Source organism: Nelusetta ayraudi, unplaced genomic scaffold (genome assembly GCF_046127955.1).
Source record: "Nelusetta ayraudi isolate G7.1 ecotype Tasmania unplaced genomic scaffold, CSIRO-AGI_Nayr_v1 ptg000140l, whole genome shotgun sequence".
In the NCBI taxonomy this organism is placed as follows: Eukaryota; Metazoa; Chordata; class Actinopteri; order Tetraodontiformes; family Monacanthidae; genus Nelusetta; species Nelusetta ayraudi.
This window is the reverse complement of record NW_027466190.1, coordinates 10,528-27,962: the sequence shown is the minus strand read 5'-3', so window position 1 is coordinate 27,962 and position 17,435 is coordinate 10,528. Positions and strand designations below refer to the sequence as shown.

The window sequence follows — 17,435 nt, the reverse complement described above, 5'->3', positions numbered from 1 at the left end:
ACACACACACACACACACACACACACACACACACACAAGCATCAGACCAGCCTGGATCTGCAGCACTTTTTGACAGAGTCTCCAGCAGGGGGCGCTCGGTCACTGAACCCCTCCCGCCCCCATGAACACGGTGTTGATGGGCGGCAGCGACGACACCAGGTCCTGCACGTCGGCCGAGGACGGCCCGCGCTGCTGCGCCAGCAGGGCCTCCTGCGAGGTGAAGGTGGGCGGAGCTCCGAACATGCAGGGGGCCGATCCTGGCGGGAGGAGAGTGGAGGGAAGAGCGGTGGCGGCGGGAGGGGTGGGGGAGGGGGGCAGTAGGGAGGAGAGGCGAGATTTTACCGACCTGCTCGGCGACATCTCCGTATTGTGCAAAACAATCATCTGTATTAAACCTGAACATCCCATAAGGTTCAGGTGAGTGACCCGGCCAGGTGCTGGCTCCGCCCCCCTAACACCACCGCACCCTCGTCTTGTTCCAACATTGCGGCCCATTCATTTCAAATGCCCTTCAGGCCCAAGAGATTTATTTTTTTTGCTGCAGTACCTCGAGTGGCCACTGGGAAAAATTGGCACGATTATAAAATAATCTCAACCTGAAGAATTTTCTTGACGGAAGGCTGATTTTTCTCGGCCTTTATGAAGACACATTGATCCTTGACACTCGCCGCACAGTTTCCATGCTGGTACGCTAATGAGATTAAATCTGGGGATTCATCTCATTAATTCTCAGAATTAATCTCATCATTTGATTTATTTCTGCAGGTTTCAATATTCAACTTAAGACCGTGTATTTATGGGAAAACATTAACTTTGCAACATGGGAGAAAAATGTTTGCAATTCAGCTCGTTTTTTAGCTTCTGACCTGCCACAGCTTCGGCCTCGGTGAAAAATGTTGTCTTCCTCCCCGGCTCGTCCAGGATGTTGAGCGGGTCGTGAACCTCCGAGTACGCCGAGGGGAACGGCCGCAGGCTGCCGACGGTGCTGATGACGGACACGTGCTGGTCCACCAGCGACGCCATGCGCTGGCTGTCTAGGTAGCCGCCGTTGCCGTAATAACCTGTCGGAAGGAGAAATGTTGTTTTTTGTTTTTTTTTTCTTTTCCCGGCTCAAGGAAACCCAACGATATTTGGTTTCTGTTTGTCTCATTTGTCTTTTCAGGTCCATTCTTCAGCTCGGCGTGCCACGGAGAGAGCTTGCAGCAGCGGAGCAGCCAAACTTAAGAGGTCAAGAAGCGCTGAGCAGAAACCCTTTCTTTAAACTTTGAATTGGGAAATCACAAAACAGATTTGGCACGCCTGAAGGATGAACGTATGTGAGAGAAGATCAGGGGAGTGAAAAGAAGAACGTGTCATTGTTTGGGGACAAAACAAAAATTTAGGTTGGAAGCTGCAATGGTGAAGAGTCGTTTGGCAACACAATGCCCACAAACAAAATCAATAAAGCTAGAACAACCTAACAGTAGGCCTGAAATGTGTTATTTCTTTATGACTGAATGTTTTGATTCCTTTTTTCAACGTGCCAATCTCAGCTCAATATGGATTTTTTAACTGCAGTCAAAAGGTCCAAGGTAGAGAAAGGCATTAATTGTTCAACATTTATATCGTCAGTTTGGAAATGAAAACTTCTGCCCGTTGGAAGTTTCACGAGTTTCAAAAGTAGATTCAATTTTACAAATTAAACAAAAAATAAATAAATAAATAAACAGAGAATTAAAGACAAGTGGAGGCTTTCTCTTAAATTGCTTTGGATTACTTTGGCACCTCACAATCATTTCAAGCATGTCTAAGGTCCAACAAAGCCTCAAGGTTTAGTAGGAGGCTGTAAACAGAGGGCTAAATATGCCAGTATTTTTCAGATTATTTTAATTGTTCCTCTAATTATCGATTACTCTGAAATATTTTTGAAGTCTCTTTGTCACTAAGCCAGGTTTAGAAAAGATATCAGCAAACAATCTACTTACCACTGTGTCCTGTTGCACCGTAAGTCTGCCCCTGACAGCCGCCGCCAACAAATCCAAAGGCCTCTGGTGACTCCAGGATCTGAGGGTCCAGTCCCTGCTCGGCCTGGACCGGGTCGGAGCCGGAGCTGTAACCAGAGGCAGCTCGGGCCGCGGGGCCGTAAGGCGTCAGCGAGCACTTGACGACGTTGGCTGAGTGGTGAGCTGAGTGCTGCTGCTGCTGCTGCTGCTGCTGCTGCTGCTGCAGACTGTAGAAGGCCTCCTTGGTCAGGTGGGCATCATTGTAGGAGGGGTAGCGGGAGAGTTGATAGGCCAGAGATGAAGCCTGGGACTGGACCGGAGCCAGACACTGGTTCTGAGAGGACGGCCTGCAGCTATCAGATCAGATCAGATCAGATCAGGTCAGATCAGATCAGATTAGATCAGATTAGACAGACAGAGAAGTAAAATGGCAGAGTGACGCTGACCTGAGCGACGCCTGGTAGTTGGAAAGTGAGCCGCTGGCTGGCGAGATGTATCCAGAACTGGTCTGAGGTAAACAGTGGTACAGGGTCTCCGCGTACGAGGCGCAGGGGCCAGGCTGGCTGATGGCGCTGAGAGACGTCAGGCAGGAGGAGGACGAGGAGGTGATGGAGGTGGAGGAAGAGTTGGTGGAGGAGGAAGAGGAGGAGGTGGAGGAGGCGAGGACTCTCCCCGTCGTGGGCCCCTGGTTGATGACAGAGCCACGGTGCACTAGCGCAGCCGGGGAGATAGGGGGCGTCATGAGGGGGCAGCTGACCTGAGAGAAGTCCATCTGTGCTGCTGTGTGTGTGTGTGTGTGTGTGTGTGAGAGGGGAGAAAATACACTCCAGTCAACCAAGGAAGTCGGATTGTTAACGTCAAACTGTACGTTTCCAGCAGCTAACAGCTTATAAAAACGCCACCTACTGCCGATTTACAAAACTGCAGCATTCACTCTGAATGTAATTACCTGACACTGTGAACCCAGCGGGTTCCGCCCCCTGGTACATGGCGGTGCCGGTTTCCCCGCCTTGCTGCTGGTTGATGGACAGCGACATGTAGGCGTGTTCTGCCAGAGACTCGTTCTTCACCGACTGGTCGGTGACGGCACCGGCCTTGTTGCGATTGGCTAAGAAGCAGGAACTGGGGGAGGCGGTGAATGCGGCTTTGCTTGCGTCTGAAAATATACATAATAATGTATTTAATATATTTAAAAAAAATACATATATATATGTGTAATAAATAAAAAAATATTTTAATCCTCTTGGGTTATGCTGCTTGTAAAAATGTGTTTTTATCTTTATTTTGATAAATTATATTGTTTAAAAGTAAAAATTAAAAAAAACAACAATATATTAGTAAAAGGAGAGGGGAAGATTCCCAACCACCTGTTGAGCTGCAAATCTAATTGGAGATGATGTGTATCTGTGTGTGGCCTTTGTTGACTAGTACCTGCATTCTTCATGTATTTGTCCAGCAGGTTCTGCAGGTCCTGCTCCTTGTCGTTGTTGAACTGAGTCTCCAGCGCCAGCAGGATGTACTCGTCCAGCAGCATCCTGATCAGGTGGAAGGAACCTGTGCCGTGTCAAAAGAAAAAAAAAAAAGAAAAGAAAAAGAGGTGTGTAGGTCTGGACAGAAGTGTTATTTATTCTTCTTTGAATGTCCCCAGATGGTTTGATTCCTACTCAGCTTGTTGCTTATCTGCTGTTTGACCTCAGGCGGCTTTTGTTTGACCTGCAGGGTCGCAGGTTTTTCAAGCCTGGTCTCTGTGAGTGCGTGTGTGTGTGTGTGTGTGTGTGTGTGTGTGTGTGTGTGTGTGTGTGTGTGTGTGTGTGTGTGTGTGTGTGACATGGGGTCGCCACATGGTTCGTGTTTATTCACATACACTTTCTGTGTGTGTGCGCGCGTGCGTGTGTGTGTGTTTAAACAAAGAGCACGCGACCTGCAGATAACAGTGTTTAGTCAGGGCCCGTCTGGCCATTACGATTTATGGTGCTATTGTAGCAATCTGCTGCAAGCTGGCTTCTATTAGGACTGTGTGTGTGTGTGTGTGTGTGTGTGTGTGTGTGTGTGTGTGTGTGTGAGTGTGTGTGTGTGTGTGTGTGTGTGTGTGCAAGAGGCACAGAATTAAATCAGCCGGCCATTAGTTCACATCAGTCACTTGGTTTTATTATGTCCAGTATGTATTTTTATCATAAATCGTGTTGCCTGATGAACTCTGATACTAATCAGCTGTTTCAGGGCCTCTCAGGTTTATGTTCCGCCGTCGTTTTTCATGTGTGACTAACGTGGATTTGAGGAATTTTGAGTGAAAGCAGCGACGCGACTCGGGCTGCACCTCGGCGTTCTTACCGAAGCTGGAAGCGTTGTTGAGCGTGAGGTTGTGCATCACCCTGGCGCCGAAGAAGCTCCACCTGAGGAGGAAGTCCTGCGCTCTCTTCTTCACCGACCGGCCGCTCTGCTTGCCAGGCTGAGCAGCAGAGCAGGGCAGAGATTTTGGTTAACACCAAGACGTTAGCCGGAGGTCGAAGGTCAGGCCAGCGGTTCCCTACCTTGATGACTTTATGCTCCACCACTGAATCCAACCACTCGATGAAGGACTCCACGGTGGCGTTCTTCCTCAGCAGCTCCTTCAGCTCCTGGAAGACGGTGACGGAGTCGTCTGCACACAATGGAAGCAAACACCAGAGGACGATCCACCGTCAAAAACAGAAGCTAACTGCTAACCTCGGCGGATGAGAACAAATCTTGGGTTTTTTTTAGGGTTACACTCAGAGTAGATGTCCGGATCGGGGTCTCCGCCAGCGGTCACACCCAGCAGAGGCTGAGAGCTGATGCTGCTCAGGTCCACTTTGTCGATGTCCGACACCATGCCGGTCACCACAGCTTGGTCGAACAGAGCCGGACGTGCAATCTGGAGTCAAGACGGTGGCAGACAACTCTTACTTGGCTACGCTGTCCCTGTGCTGTGCGCTCCTTGTGGGTTGTTGTTCTTTTTTCTACCTGAGCCAAGTGCAAGAAAGAGGTCTGCCTCTTCAGGGATGACACAAAGTGACGCGCTATGGGCAGCTTCTTGGCTGCAAGGCATTCTGGGAGGTTCTCCAGCGACGAGGCCAGCCAGCGCTCCCAGTGTTTGGCAAAGTTGCGGATATCTGACAAGAGACTGATGGAGAATTTTTACACTTTGCATGGTAGCCTTGTTGATTCGGCTCAGTCGTCAGCACTCCAGGTGGGTCGCGAATCGCATGCTTTGGTTTCTACACCAAAGCATGAAATGAAGATGGCTAACGCTAGCACCGGCATTTCATCGATATTTACAACTTCTGAAGAAGCGGACCTACATCTGATCTACATGGTTGTGCTTTATTTGAAAATGTGTCACAAAGGCTGACACCCAGGAATTTTGGAATCTGTGATCCAATAATATTCCAATATGACTGAACATTATGAAATGAGTTACAGGTGAAGTCAGGAGACAAACCAAACCTCTCAGGCATCTCCTGCATCGTTGCTGGAATCAACACATCTGTGAGAACCTGAGGAAACAGACGCACAAAAGCAATATAAGACATTTATATTTTTGAATAATGCAAAATATTCACTTTCCTGTTATGTGAGAATTAAAAAAAAAAAAAAAGTAGTGGTTTTACACAAGCACCTTGTAGAGGATGGAGTCACAGACGCAGAAGATGTCCACAATGACAGGGTTCTCCAGCAGCGACAACAGGTGGTCGGGCATCCCCTGCCAGAAATGCAGCAAAAAATTGTGGATCTGAAAAACAGAGAAACGTTTCAAAATTAAAATAGTATTAATAGCAGACTGACTTGATGGGTCTGATGGGCCATTTTCATGATGCTCACCTCCTCAAAGTTGACGTTGATGGCATTGTCCAGGATGCACTGACAGTGTGTCTTGTACATCATGATCAACGTGTCCACCTGCAGCAGCAGCAGCCGCAGCCAAATGTCATGTTTACACATTCACTGCTGCAGAAAAGTTTGAAAGAAGACCGGCAAATGCGCGCAAAAAAAACAAATTGTACCTTTTCTCTGGAGACGTTTGCCTGCAGCAGCAGATGCTGAGCGCTGGGGAAGTCCGGGAGCAACGTTCCAGTTTTGGAGCTGAGAGAGTATTTCCTGGTGAAGCCTCCCTGTAAGGAGAAAAACCAGCAGGGGAATTGGTTTCCCGATTTAATATCACGACTATTGCCGTTGATGTTTCTGTCAGCTTTAAACACTTTGAGCCAGTTTCACCGCTTCCACTGACCTCATTTTTAAGTTTACTCCCCGAGAATCTGCGATCAAAGACAAGACAAAAAAATTCCAATGGTTAACATACTCCCACAGAACACGCATCATCATCGTCAGGGAGATTAAACGAGGACAGGGAGAAAATGATGCAAGGCAGACAGTTTTTTTCTCACCTGGTTAAACCTTTTCCGGAGTAGACAGAGTGGTAATATGCGCTGCTCTCTTTGATGCCAATCCCATAATAATGGTATCTGCAAGAGGTCATGACGCAACACAAAATCATCCAGTAACCTTTGCCCCCCTCAAAATTTAAATGACGCAGGTGCAGCGGTGAGCGTCGGGCTCACTTGGAGTGTCCTCTGGTGCCGAGTCTCCTAGTGGTCAGGAGGGGGAACTTCTGCCGGATCGTCTGGCCGAAAAGTAGGGAAAGTTTTCAAATTGGCATCTTCATTCGCTTCACGTGTGTAACCCAATATTGTCAGGATCCTTGTGTGTACACACACACACACACACACACACACACACACACACACACACACACACACACACACACACACACACACACACACACACACACACCTTTCCAAAGGTAGCAGCACAAGCCGGCTCTAGCTTCTCTTTCCTGCAGAAGTCCAGGTAGTGAGCGTATAGGATGCACCGAGGCAGACACACTCCTTCACACACAATGTAATTCTCCTCCAGCCTGTTGGGAGAAAACAAAATAAGATGTCATTTAACATGCAGAGAGAAGTCATTTCTTTTTGGCATTGTGCTTAAACTCCTTGTCGCATAACAATTTTGGGTGTTTGGTGACGGAGTCGGGCCCACCACTGCAGAGTGAGCTGCGTCTGCTTCTTCTTGTCTTTTATGATCTGGCTGATGGTCCTCCTGGAGGACGAGAGGCTCTGTTTGATGCTCAAGTCCGGGCTGAAGTCCACCAGGTCCTGGTCCTCCTCAGAGGATGCTGCCTCATTGCTGTCCTCTGCCTCTAAGAAGGGAAATTGGAGGGGGGGGGGGGGGGGGGGCGTGTTGCTTTTATGAAGGCTCCATCCATTCTTACAGGTACTCTAAAATTGTATAACTACATAATTACATGAATTATTATAGGGAAATTCCTCTTCATTTCAGTTAAGGAGTCATCTGGTAGTTTTGTAATGTAAACCCATTCAAGAGCCACATTTGATCCTTGAAATCTAGTAATCTAAAAACAACAACAACTGCTTTTCAGTTCCTCTCACCTTTAATCATGTGTGAGACTCGTCTGTAATGCTGTCAACTTCAAAAAATCTGTCGTTTTAGCACTACCAAGTGGTCAATCTTTGTCACTTGTTTCACTTGGTCAAGTTTAGATTGTGGCCTCAGGGAGGGGAGAAAAAACCCCCTCACATTTATTGTCAAACGTCCTCCTGTTAATAACACAGAGTTAACAGAAAAGTGCTGCTCACTCACCTGATTTAATTCCAGAGTCGTCCTCCTGTTGAAAAAGTGCCTGTGTCTTTAAGTCAGCGCCATCTGGTGAACTGCATGTCTTTGGCAGAGGGTGAATGAGGAACACTCCATTCCTGCCAGAACTATCGCTGCTGCGTTTCATGGGCATCGTCATAAACACTTAACACTCGCGTGTCTCAGAAACAGGACGAGGAACGGGACACGGTGACAGCCGGCGGTGAGGAAAACAGTCCGCAGCAGCTCATCTGTCCTCTTGGAAATGACGTACACTCAGCACTGGGACCTTTAAAAGTCTGTCAATCCACACATGACCAAGGAAAGAAAGAAAATCACGTCCAATCTCTGTTAGGGTCCTTGAGGAAGGCAAAAGGTGAGGAGAAAACAACACCAGTGACTGACCTGAACGAGCGAGCTCAGGGTGTTAAAGCTGAGCTCCAGGAGGACAGAGCTAATGAAGCTGTGGATGCATTCATCATATTTACAGAAGACTGGGCCTGGTCCCGGTTATCAATGATTAACCCAGGATCCCTCATCCATCTGTCCATCCATCCATCTCACCTCCCACAGTCAGCTGGCCCTTTATTCCGAGAGATAAAACCAGCAGTGATTCAGTCAGAGACAGAACCAGTGTGCCCTTTATTACTTTAGTTTCTACACTTGAAATACTTGTGCACAGCTTGTGTGTTACATATACTGTTACATGACACTTGTTAATGAGTAAATTTGATTCCTTGGATATTTAAAATAAATTTAAAAAAAATCCTCAAAGTAGAGATAGTTGATTAAGGGATTTTTTTTTTGTGTAACTGAATAAATGGCAGAACATGAAAAGTAGATTACCTACTAGGAATGGCCGATATGGACTAAAAATTGTATCACAATAATTTCTGTCATTGATTGCGATAACGATAAAAGTGACGGTAAAAATAAATAAATAAAACATTTCAACTCCATCTTTTGGCATTTTTTTTTTGAAACCGCACATTTTTGAAACGGCACTCAAAAAACAAAGAAAAAAAAAAAACGCGTTTACACGAAGAGTGACATTTGGTCCCATGTCTCTACTACGTTCGTACTGGCTGCGAGAATTATACTAGTTTAGGTAATGTTTGTTTGTTTTTTTTGCCTATAGGTGGCGCTAAGGAGCACATAGAGCTTTAATCCTAGCATCAGAATCTTTTTCTTTTTTTTTCTCCCACCGGTCCTTACCTGCTTGCCGAATTTCGTCAACTATTTAATGAGGTTAAAAGGGTTCAATTGATATCGAAAGATACGTTAGGTAAGGAAGAACAACAAACATTCGAAATACAAAAGGTCTCCCGCCCTTGCGCGAGATGTGGCTTCGAAGCACGTTTGAGCACCGCCTCTCTTCGGGCATAGCCCCAATTACAAACAGGAAGCGAGATTGGGCTCGTCGCCACCGTACCCGGTTCTGGTCCAATGTGTTGAGGGAAGGATTCGCTCTACGCGTGTGAGCCAACTGCGAGGACGTGGGTTGATTATAATTTTCCAGAAAGCGACCAATACAAGCACCAAGGTGAAGGTCAGTAGTCGGCTTTAACTACGTTGCAGCGAAACGTCTCGGCATCGCGGTCCGTTAACAGTTGCTAACAGATGATGCTAGCTAAAGTTCAATTCATTTTTTTTTTTTTTTTTTTCTAATTTATGCGGAACGTCTACGTTCACTTCTAGACAGCCCGTCAATCTAGAATTTGTCCGGATTAAATAAAAATTATTTTATATGCTTACCTTGTATTGTCAGTGTAAAATTCATTGGACGGCGAAAGTGCTAACGATGGGAATCAAAGTTAAATCGCGTTTTAATGTACAGTCGTACGGGCTTCCTCGCGCATCCTTAAATGTAGAATGAACCGATCACATAAAAGGGATTGTGTTATGTTCTGTTTTTGTTTCGATTCCTTTGTCTATGTTTCTGGATCGTGTTTGTTCCTTGGCTTTTATATCAGATGTCTTTAATTCAGGTTTCTGCCGCCAACAAGGCTCTCGGCTCTGGCTTCGGGTTTCTGTGCCCAGTTGGCCATAATGCCATAACATTGAATCTCTAGTGATACGTACGTAGACTGAGTTTGCGACCATGAGTTCGATCGTTTTCTCTCTCAAAACAAAACAAAACAAAAATTACATGTTAGCGAAATTCAGTTCAGAATTTGTCCTTACTGTCCAATATAGACAAGATACGCGCGCAGTATAATCTTAGTTATATTGTTCTATTAGCATTGTATTTTACTTAGTGCGGTTGTACATGTTTGTGTTTTAATATATGTTAGCAAATTAATCAATTTCCAATGTTTATATATTTATTTTACCAGTGACAGACGGTGCTGGCATGCAGTCGGTGCAGCCAAGAGTTGGGCATCAAAGGTAAGAGGCAAAATGAAACGTTTTGCAGTTTTGTTTTGTTTGTTTTTTTGTTTTTTTTATTCATTATTTATTTATTTTTTAAGTTCAGTGACCAGTTTCAATAAGTTCCTGACAACATTCTGTTTGTTATTGATGAAATGTTATTTTTTTGTTACATGGCATAATGACATTTAGTAGCTTCACACACCCTCCTGGCGGTTGGGCTTTTGTGTGCTTGTATGCAAGTCTCATGTTCATTACTGCCAGCTAACTAATTAGCTTATTGTGGACTTTTGCAAAGAAACTAAAATACGAGAAAACATACAGAGATGGACCTCCCTCCTCCTGTCTGCACTACTATGTACTTCATCACTTGCCATTGTCCACACAGCGGTGGTAGTTTGGTTCTAACCTTATTTTTTCAGTGGATGTTCAGTTTGTGTTTCCTCAGAAAACACTGAAGAAGTTCCTGTGCCATTTTTTTTGTGATCTACATGCAAAGTAGTGCATCTAGGGGAGAAATCATTTTGTCTATAGATCTCCCTAAGTGGATGATTTGGATTTATCTATATGGATTTAGTGAAGCACTGTATTAAAGCAATCATATACCTAATGTAGAACATATAAATTATAATCGGTTTAGTAGAATAAGTTAAATAAGATAAGTTTTTTTTTTGTTTCCCTTATTGTGAAATTGTAATTGTTACAAAAACCAAGGAAACATAGGAAAACTGTCCAAGATTATTTATTTTTTTGTTTTTGTTTTTAATGAATAATACTAATGTAGTATAATTAACCAACATGTTTTAATTCTGCAGACCCCCTTTGGCCCCATGTGCTCTTTGGTCTGTGGACCTGAAATTAACACACTTGGACTGGAACCCTGAAGCGACCCTAATACACTTCCTCGGACAGTATCTCAGCATATGTGAACTTGATTACAACATTTTGCGAAGGGAAATAGAAAACACTCCAAAGTTAAAATCAACTGTGGATGTTGGAGACCTTTGCCTTGTGGAGGATCTGACTTCAGCCGGCTGGTACAGAGGAAGGGTTCATTGTAGAAAAGAAGACATATTTGATGTTTTCCTCATAGACTATGGTAATATTTTGAGTGTCAGTGTTGCCAACATATACGCCTGTTCAAATGACCTGTTTAGCCTACCCCCCAAAATAGTTTGTGGCTTTCTTGCCAATATCCTTCTGCTTGAAAATTGCCCCATTTCTGTACTGGAAAAGTACTTCTCAAGCCTGATTGGGAGGAACGTCACCGGCTATATCCAGGCCCTCCTGCCGCACAAAGTCCTTTTGTTGGAAACCCCTGAAATTAACAGTGACCTCGTCAGACAAGGGTTTGGAAGACACGTGGACACCGATACATTCCTCCTTTTGGTTGAAATGGTCACAGAGAGGCAACTCAAACAACACACTGAGCCAGTTCCTGACCTACTAATTGAAAAGCCAAAAATACAAGAATTATGCCTTAAAGTGTCGGGCTTGCACGGGTATGATGACATTATAACATCGTATGGGCCAAAACTCAGCGATGGGACATGTGCCAAAGTTCGTGTAACGGCTGCTGTTAACCCTGGGCTGTTTTATTGCCAAATGTCCAGTATGGAAAAAGAGCTTTGGGAAATGTCAAAGAAGCTGGCAGCAGTTTGTGGACATGTCACTAGAGGCAACAATCAGAAGACTTCAGAAAACTTGGGTTCTCTGTGTGCTGTTAAAAGCAAGGACGATAAATGGTACAGAGGCCTTGTGCAGTTTCTCCCAGTCAACTCTCAAGTAAGAGTTCTGTTCATTGACTATGGGTTCTTTGAACTTGTCAGAATTGAGAACATTCACAGGCTGCCCCTTGACTTTGACTCAGTACCCATCATGGCATTCCCATGCTGTCTCTTTTCTCTCAACAATGAAAATGAGGAGGCCCATGCTCAGCAGTTGAACTTTCTCAAAAAAGGATTGCTCGGAAATGTGCTGGATGTAGAGATCAGAGGCACTGTCAGCAAAGAACAGGCCCACTTAGTCACGATAACTGGCACTGATGTGGAGGAAGTGGAAGCTACCCAGGTGTGCCCTCAAATCAAGGAGGAGAGAGAAAAGTTGCGGCCTCAGTGTGGCTATTTATACCATCAGACAGCCTTGCGTGAAAGATTGGTTAAAACGCTGGAAGCAGAAGAGGTGCAGGAGGGCTCTGTTGTTGTTGGATATGTCACGCATGCTCATAATCCGCAACAATTCTGGATGCGTACACAAAAACGCAATAGTGACTTTGAAGAAATGATGGCAGGCATTGAAGTTTACTACAGACAAAAAGAACTGGATGAAGACACACTGATGAATCCTGAAGTTGGGACTGTGTGCTGTGCAGTTTCTGAGGAAGACATGCATTTCTACAGGGGGTTAGTAACAGACATCCTGAAGCATGGAGCTGAGGTTTTCTTCATTGATTTTGGCAACACAGAAAAAGTGCCTTACAAGTTGATCAAGAAGATGCCCAAAGCGTTTGCCGGCCAGCCTGGATTTGCCTTCTGCTGTTCTCTTGTTAATGTTTTACCTCTGGATGAAGTCTGGACAGCGACCACCTGCAACTTTTTCCGGAGAGCAGTGTCAAACAAAGCTCTGTTGGTGCAGGTCCTGCAGTTCAAGAAAAACAAGGTTGTTGTTGATCTCCGGGAGATGGAAAGTGACATAAATCAAAGTATCTCTGCGCTCATGATCACTTCAAAACAAGCTGAACACTGGAACAATATTCCTATAACAACTGTGATGGAGGGCACAGATTTCATAGGAAAAATAAAGTGCAGCGACAAAGGAGAAACAAAGTCCAACAATCAAACTGAAAATCCATTTCAATCTCTTTGTTTCAAGGAACTCCGCATCCAGCCTGGCTCTGAGTTGGCAGTTTATTGCTCCTCCATTAACTCACCCTCTGATTTTTGGTGTCGGCCTCTGGATCAGAAAGAGGCATTGAGGGAACTGATGAATCAAGTTCAGCTGTACTACTCAACCCATACGGTCGTCTTGCATCCAGGGCAGCCGTGTTGTGTTGTCAAGTTATCTCATAATGAACTATGGTACAGGGCCTTAATCACAAAGCAACAAAAGAGCAATGTCGAAGTGATATTGATCGACTACGGCTGTACTGCCCAAATCAAGAGGTGCCATATTCAGGGCATAGTTCCAGAATTTGTTCATTTAGAACAACAAGCTTTCAGGTGTAGCCTAGACACCCAGATTGAGCCAACTAAGCCTGGAGACTGGAGTGCAGCAGCATGTATCCTGCTTCGAGATTTTATTCGTGACAGCACCTGTGCTCTTAAATGTACAGTTTCCTCTCAGTCAAATGTGGAAAGTGTTGGGCTTTGCAATGTAGTGGATCTCTACAGCACTCAGGCTCACCAAAGCATAAAAAAATTGCTTTTACAACAAGGTTTGGCTAGAGAATTGATCATCTCAAAACAACTCTCCTCAGGGTTTCCTGAGACTTTTGTCTCTAGTCAATTTAACGTGAATCCTGGTCAAGAGGAACTAATCTATGTCACTCACGTTAACAGCCAGTGGGACTTCTACTGCCAGCTCGACCGAAACGCTGATGTCATTGAAGAACTTGAAAAGAAAATTGCTGTGGAGAGTGAAAAAAGGATGGACGTCAGCTCACAAGGTCTTGGGAAGCTGTGCCTGGCAAAATACTATGATGGCAACTGGTACAGGGCCATAGCACGCTCTGTTCACTTCTCCCCACTGCATCTCAGCGTCTTTTTTGTGGATTACGGAAACACAAGCATCAGAGAAAAGGAGCATGTCATGTTTATCCCGGGAGACAGCGCAGATCTGTTGGAAATACCCATGCAGGCGTTGAGATGTAGTCTTGCCTCGCTGACCAAGGGCCAAGTGCTCTATCCAGAGGTCAAAGAATACCTTCAAGAAACAGTCCTCAACAGACAAATAAGAGCCCACATAGCCGGGAGGAATCAAGATGGTTCCTTTGATGTTGAGCTGTTTGATGGAGAACAGAATATCAATCAGAAGGTGAACGAACTCATAGAAAGTCTTGTACCTAAACCAAAGCCAGCCAGAAGTTTGGATACAAGCCACACTAAGAAGAAACAAAAAAACATCCACAGAGAACCAGTTTGGACTTCAGTCAGTAACCACAGTCAGTCCAATAGCCATGCTTCTACACCAACTGGCCAAAGAGGCAGTCACATTGATGGTACCAGGAAAGAATTGCGCAAGAAATACAAGAAAAACTTAGTTCAGGACCAAAGTCAGAGCAAGGAAACAAAAGTGAATTTGCCAAAAGGTTGCCAAACAAAAAGCTGTGATAGAAACATCAAACAAAAGTCAGAGCAACTCATATTTGCTACAACTGACACCTCCATGCTCTCATGTTTGTCCAGCAAGAAGGTGACCAAAGGCTTCAAGGCTGTGTGTTTCGTCTCCCATATTGAGTCGTCGAAAAGCTTTTTTCTTCAGCTTGAGGACGACGAACCGGACATCTTGAAAATGGTTGAAGACCTCAACTCAAGCGTCCTCAAAGAATCTCTGAAGAGAGTCACATCATTGCAAGTCAGCGATCTTGTCCTAGCCGTGTTTGATGAAGACGGTGCTCTGTATCGTGCTGCCGTGAAAGACTGTGAAGGAAGTTCCCGTGTCAACGTTGAGTTTGTGGACTATGGAAACTCAACAGCCATTGAGAAGGAAAAGATGTACTCCGTACCAACGGAATTCCTCTCCCAGCCAAGGTTTAGCACACCATGCTTCCTGTCGGACCCAAGGCCATACAAAAGCGAGGCATCCTTTCTTGATGCTGTAATGGAAAAGCCCCTCATGGTTGAATTTGTTTGTCAGTTGGGAACACATTGGGAGGTCAAGGTAGAGACTCTTGATGGTGCAGAAGCTCTTTCAGTGCCACCTGAAACAGCTGTTGAAGTTGTCACAGTAAGTGAGAAGACCGCGACAGAATCTGCACATGTATCTGAAACTGAAGGGACGACGTCTGGTTGCCAAAAAGACAACCTACAAAATGACAACGAGAACAAAAACATCTTGTTAACGGATGAAAGAGTGCAGCATATGGAAATGATCCTGAACAAACAGCTCTTAGTTTCTCAGACTTCCCTGTCCACTAATAACAATGCACCGTTGCACTCAGAGCTCCAGAATGAGGCTGAGGAAGGAGAAGGCCAACCCCACCATCTGCTCTCTGCTCCAGTTCATTTAAACCAGGCGTACGCCGGCTCCGCCACTGCAGTGAAGACCCCCTCTGAGTTTTACGTCTTGCTGGAAGACTCGCAGGATGTCATGAGCAGGGTGTCGATGTTGCTAGGTAGACTACCTCTGCAGCTGCCCCCTCTCCCTGAAGCCCACCTTACCCCCGGAACCAGCTGCCTATTTAAATCAGACACTACACAGACGTGGTGCAGAGCAGAGATCATGCACTTGGACACCACGGCCGTCCTCAGCCTGGTGGACTATGGCCGTCAAGAACACGCACCATGCAGCGCGCTGAAGAGACTTCCTCCGGAGGTGAGGAACCTGCCGAAGTTGGTGCACCGCTGTAGCCTTAGAGGCGTGATGCCAGTCACCCCCGATTGGAAGTGGAGCAATGAGGCAGAGTCGCACTTCCAGCAGTGTTTGTCTGAGAAGACGCTCCAGATTTTCTTCAGAGAGTTCGTGTTGGACAGTTCCTGGAAGGTGGACGTCCTGGTGGACGGCATCCATGTGGCCAAGGAGCTGGTAGATGCTGGCCGTGCCAGTTATACCGATGTCTTGCTCAAACTCAGGTATGATGTCGTCCTGAAAGTATTGATATTAATTCAATTGTCACATTTTCAACCCACCAGTTTAATCCGTTGCCAAGTCAGTGAACCTCTTTTGTGACTCTACAGGTTCCAGGAGCAGGACGCCAAAAATGCGGAATGCCAGGACAGTGACACCGAGGAATACTGGAGCCTGGAAGACAAAGAGTCTGACGGAAACGTCGTCGTGTATGACAGCTCTGCTGATGAAGACGCAGAGATGATAGACGGTGCTAAAAATCCGTGTCTACTCACTGTAAGCTCCAAAGGGTTTGTTTTTGACAGCCACGCAAACAAAATGTTGACAGATCCATGTCTAATATTTACACGATCAAATGTTTAACTTCATAATGCCAACCAGGCTTTTCTCACTGATTTGTTTTTTTATTTTATTTTTTTATCCGTTTTAGGTCTTCTGATCTGAAATGTCCTACTGTGATTGTTATCGTTAGATGCTTTGACCGAAGCGTCAAAGAACAAAATTGTTTCGTGTTTTAAAGTTGATTTATGTTTTTTTTTTGGTTTGCTTTACATTTGTGGTTCATTTTTTGGAGGGTGCTGTGTGTGACGATACCTGTGGTTTTTCTTTGTCTTTCTTTCATTTTTCCTTAAAGTTGTAAAAGACAATTTTTCTATGTATGTAAAAATCCCTCTTTTATTTCATTTGGACGGTTGAAAAATAATGTTTTGATGGCAATTTTCCTCCTGTGCATTAATGGAATACCAAAGGTTAATCAAGGAGTGTAAACAGAAATATATATGAGGTGTTATAACCTCCAACTGAATTATCTTTGACTCAGTCGTCTTTTCTCTTGATTTTCCTTTTCAATGCAAGTTCATGTTGTATCTGTCCCTCTTCATCTTTTTTCATCCTGCCTCTCCATTACCCCCCCCACCCCCCTGCCCACTGACTCCTTTTTTTTATCTCTGTTACCAAATACACATTTTCATATTGTCCGGTTTTTACTGGACTGCTGGATCAATACTACATTTTGAAGACTGGGCAGTTATCGGCTCGCCAAAAAGAGCCGCGGTTCCCCATTGTGACCACTGTGCGGTGTTGTTTGACAGGTTTAGGGCTCTGGCAGTTTATTGAGCAGGAGGAGCAGAAAAACTTGAGAGGAGCTCGTGTGTTTGTACCACGGGTAGGCATCAAAATGGCAGCTGCGCACGTAAAAAATATTCAAGCATCGGCTGCTCTAAATTGTTCCACTTTAACGGCTCCGACAATGAAAAAGAAACGGCGTGAGGACGCGAGGGTTCACGCAACCCTCAGTTTGTCTCGTCCTTGGACAGGCTCCAGGGCGGCCGACTGCTGCAGAACACTTGTTTTTCAGCCAAATTCAGGCTGTTGATGTATCGCATGGAATCATCTCAGCCAATAGACATCGTTTGCCAAGTGCACCGTGGATGAACACACCGCTATCATCACCATCAGCAGATAAAATTAGATCGCAGTGTCCTCAAGGTCCGCGGGGATGCAGTTATATAATCAAATATACCGAAGGAGGAGGGGTCGAGGGGTGGGGGAGGGGTGGTCGGAAGCTTTGAGGTTTGTGATACAGAGGCTGGAGTGTTTAAATATACATGGTCGGGGGACGTGACG

General features: G+C 45.3%; 2 protein-coding genes across 4 annotated transcripts; one reads left to right on the top strand and one right to left on the bottom strand.

Moving 5' to 3' along the window:
* On the bottom strand, positions 1-9,519 carry rfx6 (regulatory factor X, 6). 3 transcript variants are annotated; one of them, XM_076013036.1, is made up of 22 exons: positions 9,411-9,519; positions 8,061-8,238; positions 7,662-7,954; positions 7,041-7,200; positions 6,792-6,915; positions 6,560-6,621; positions 6,386-6,463; positions 6,229-6,256; positions 6,005-6,112; positions 5,823-5,900; positions 5,620-5,733; positions 5,448-5,497; positions 4,965-5,124; positions 4,731-4,875; positions 4,514-4,623; positions 4,314-4,431; positions 3,414-3,536; positions 2,932-3,138; positions 2,429-2,759; positions 1,965-2,335; positions 867-1,061; positions 1-257 (listed from the first exon to the last, which is right to left on the bottom strand). In XM_076013036.1, the coding sequence occupies exons 3-22, from the start codon at positions 7,813-7,815 to the stop codon at positions 100-102; spliced, it is 2,874 nt and encodes a 957-aa protein (XP_075869151.1). In that variant the 5' UTR covers positions 7,816-7,954; positions 8,061-8,238; positions 9,411-9,519; the 3' UTR covers positions 1-99. The 3 variants fall into 3 exon arrangements, with proteins under 3 accessions (XP_075869151.1, XP_075869149.1, XP_075869150.1); XM_076013034.1 differs by having other exon boundaries at positions 2,429-2,762; positions 9,411-9,518; XM_076013035.1 differs by having other exon boundaries at positions 2,429-2,762; positions 7,662-8,014; positions 8,144-8,238; positions 9,411-9,518.
* Positions 9,520-9,796: 277 nt separating this feature from the next.
* tdrd15 (tudor domain containing 15) lies at positions 9,797-16,099 on the top strand (the record flags this gene model as incomplete). Its single annotated transcript, XM_076013018.1, has 3 exons — positions 9,797-10,043; positions 10,841-15,814; positions 15,920-16,099. Coding segments are annotated over exons 1-3 (5,189 nt in total), but the record flags the coding sequence as incomplete, so codon positions are not given.
* Positions 16,100-17,435: the final 1,336 nt, after the last annotated feature.

What these genes read in the sequence shown, in the direction of transcription:
- rfx6 (XM_076013034.1), bottom strand. Translation starts at nt 7,815, where the DNA reads ATGACGATGCCCATGAAACGCAGCAGCGATAGTTCTGGCAGGAATGGA. An exon ending in TGGAGCATAAAGTCATCAAG is followed by an intron (nt 4,432 to 4,513) that starts GTAGGGAACCGC and finishes TCTGCTGCTCAG; the next exon opens with CCTGGCAAGCAGAGCGGCCG. An exon ending in CGCTGGGTTCACAGTGTCAG is followed by an intron (nt 2,763 to 2,931) that starts GTAATTACATTC and finishes ACACACACACAG; the next exon opens with CAGCACAGATGGACTTCTCT.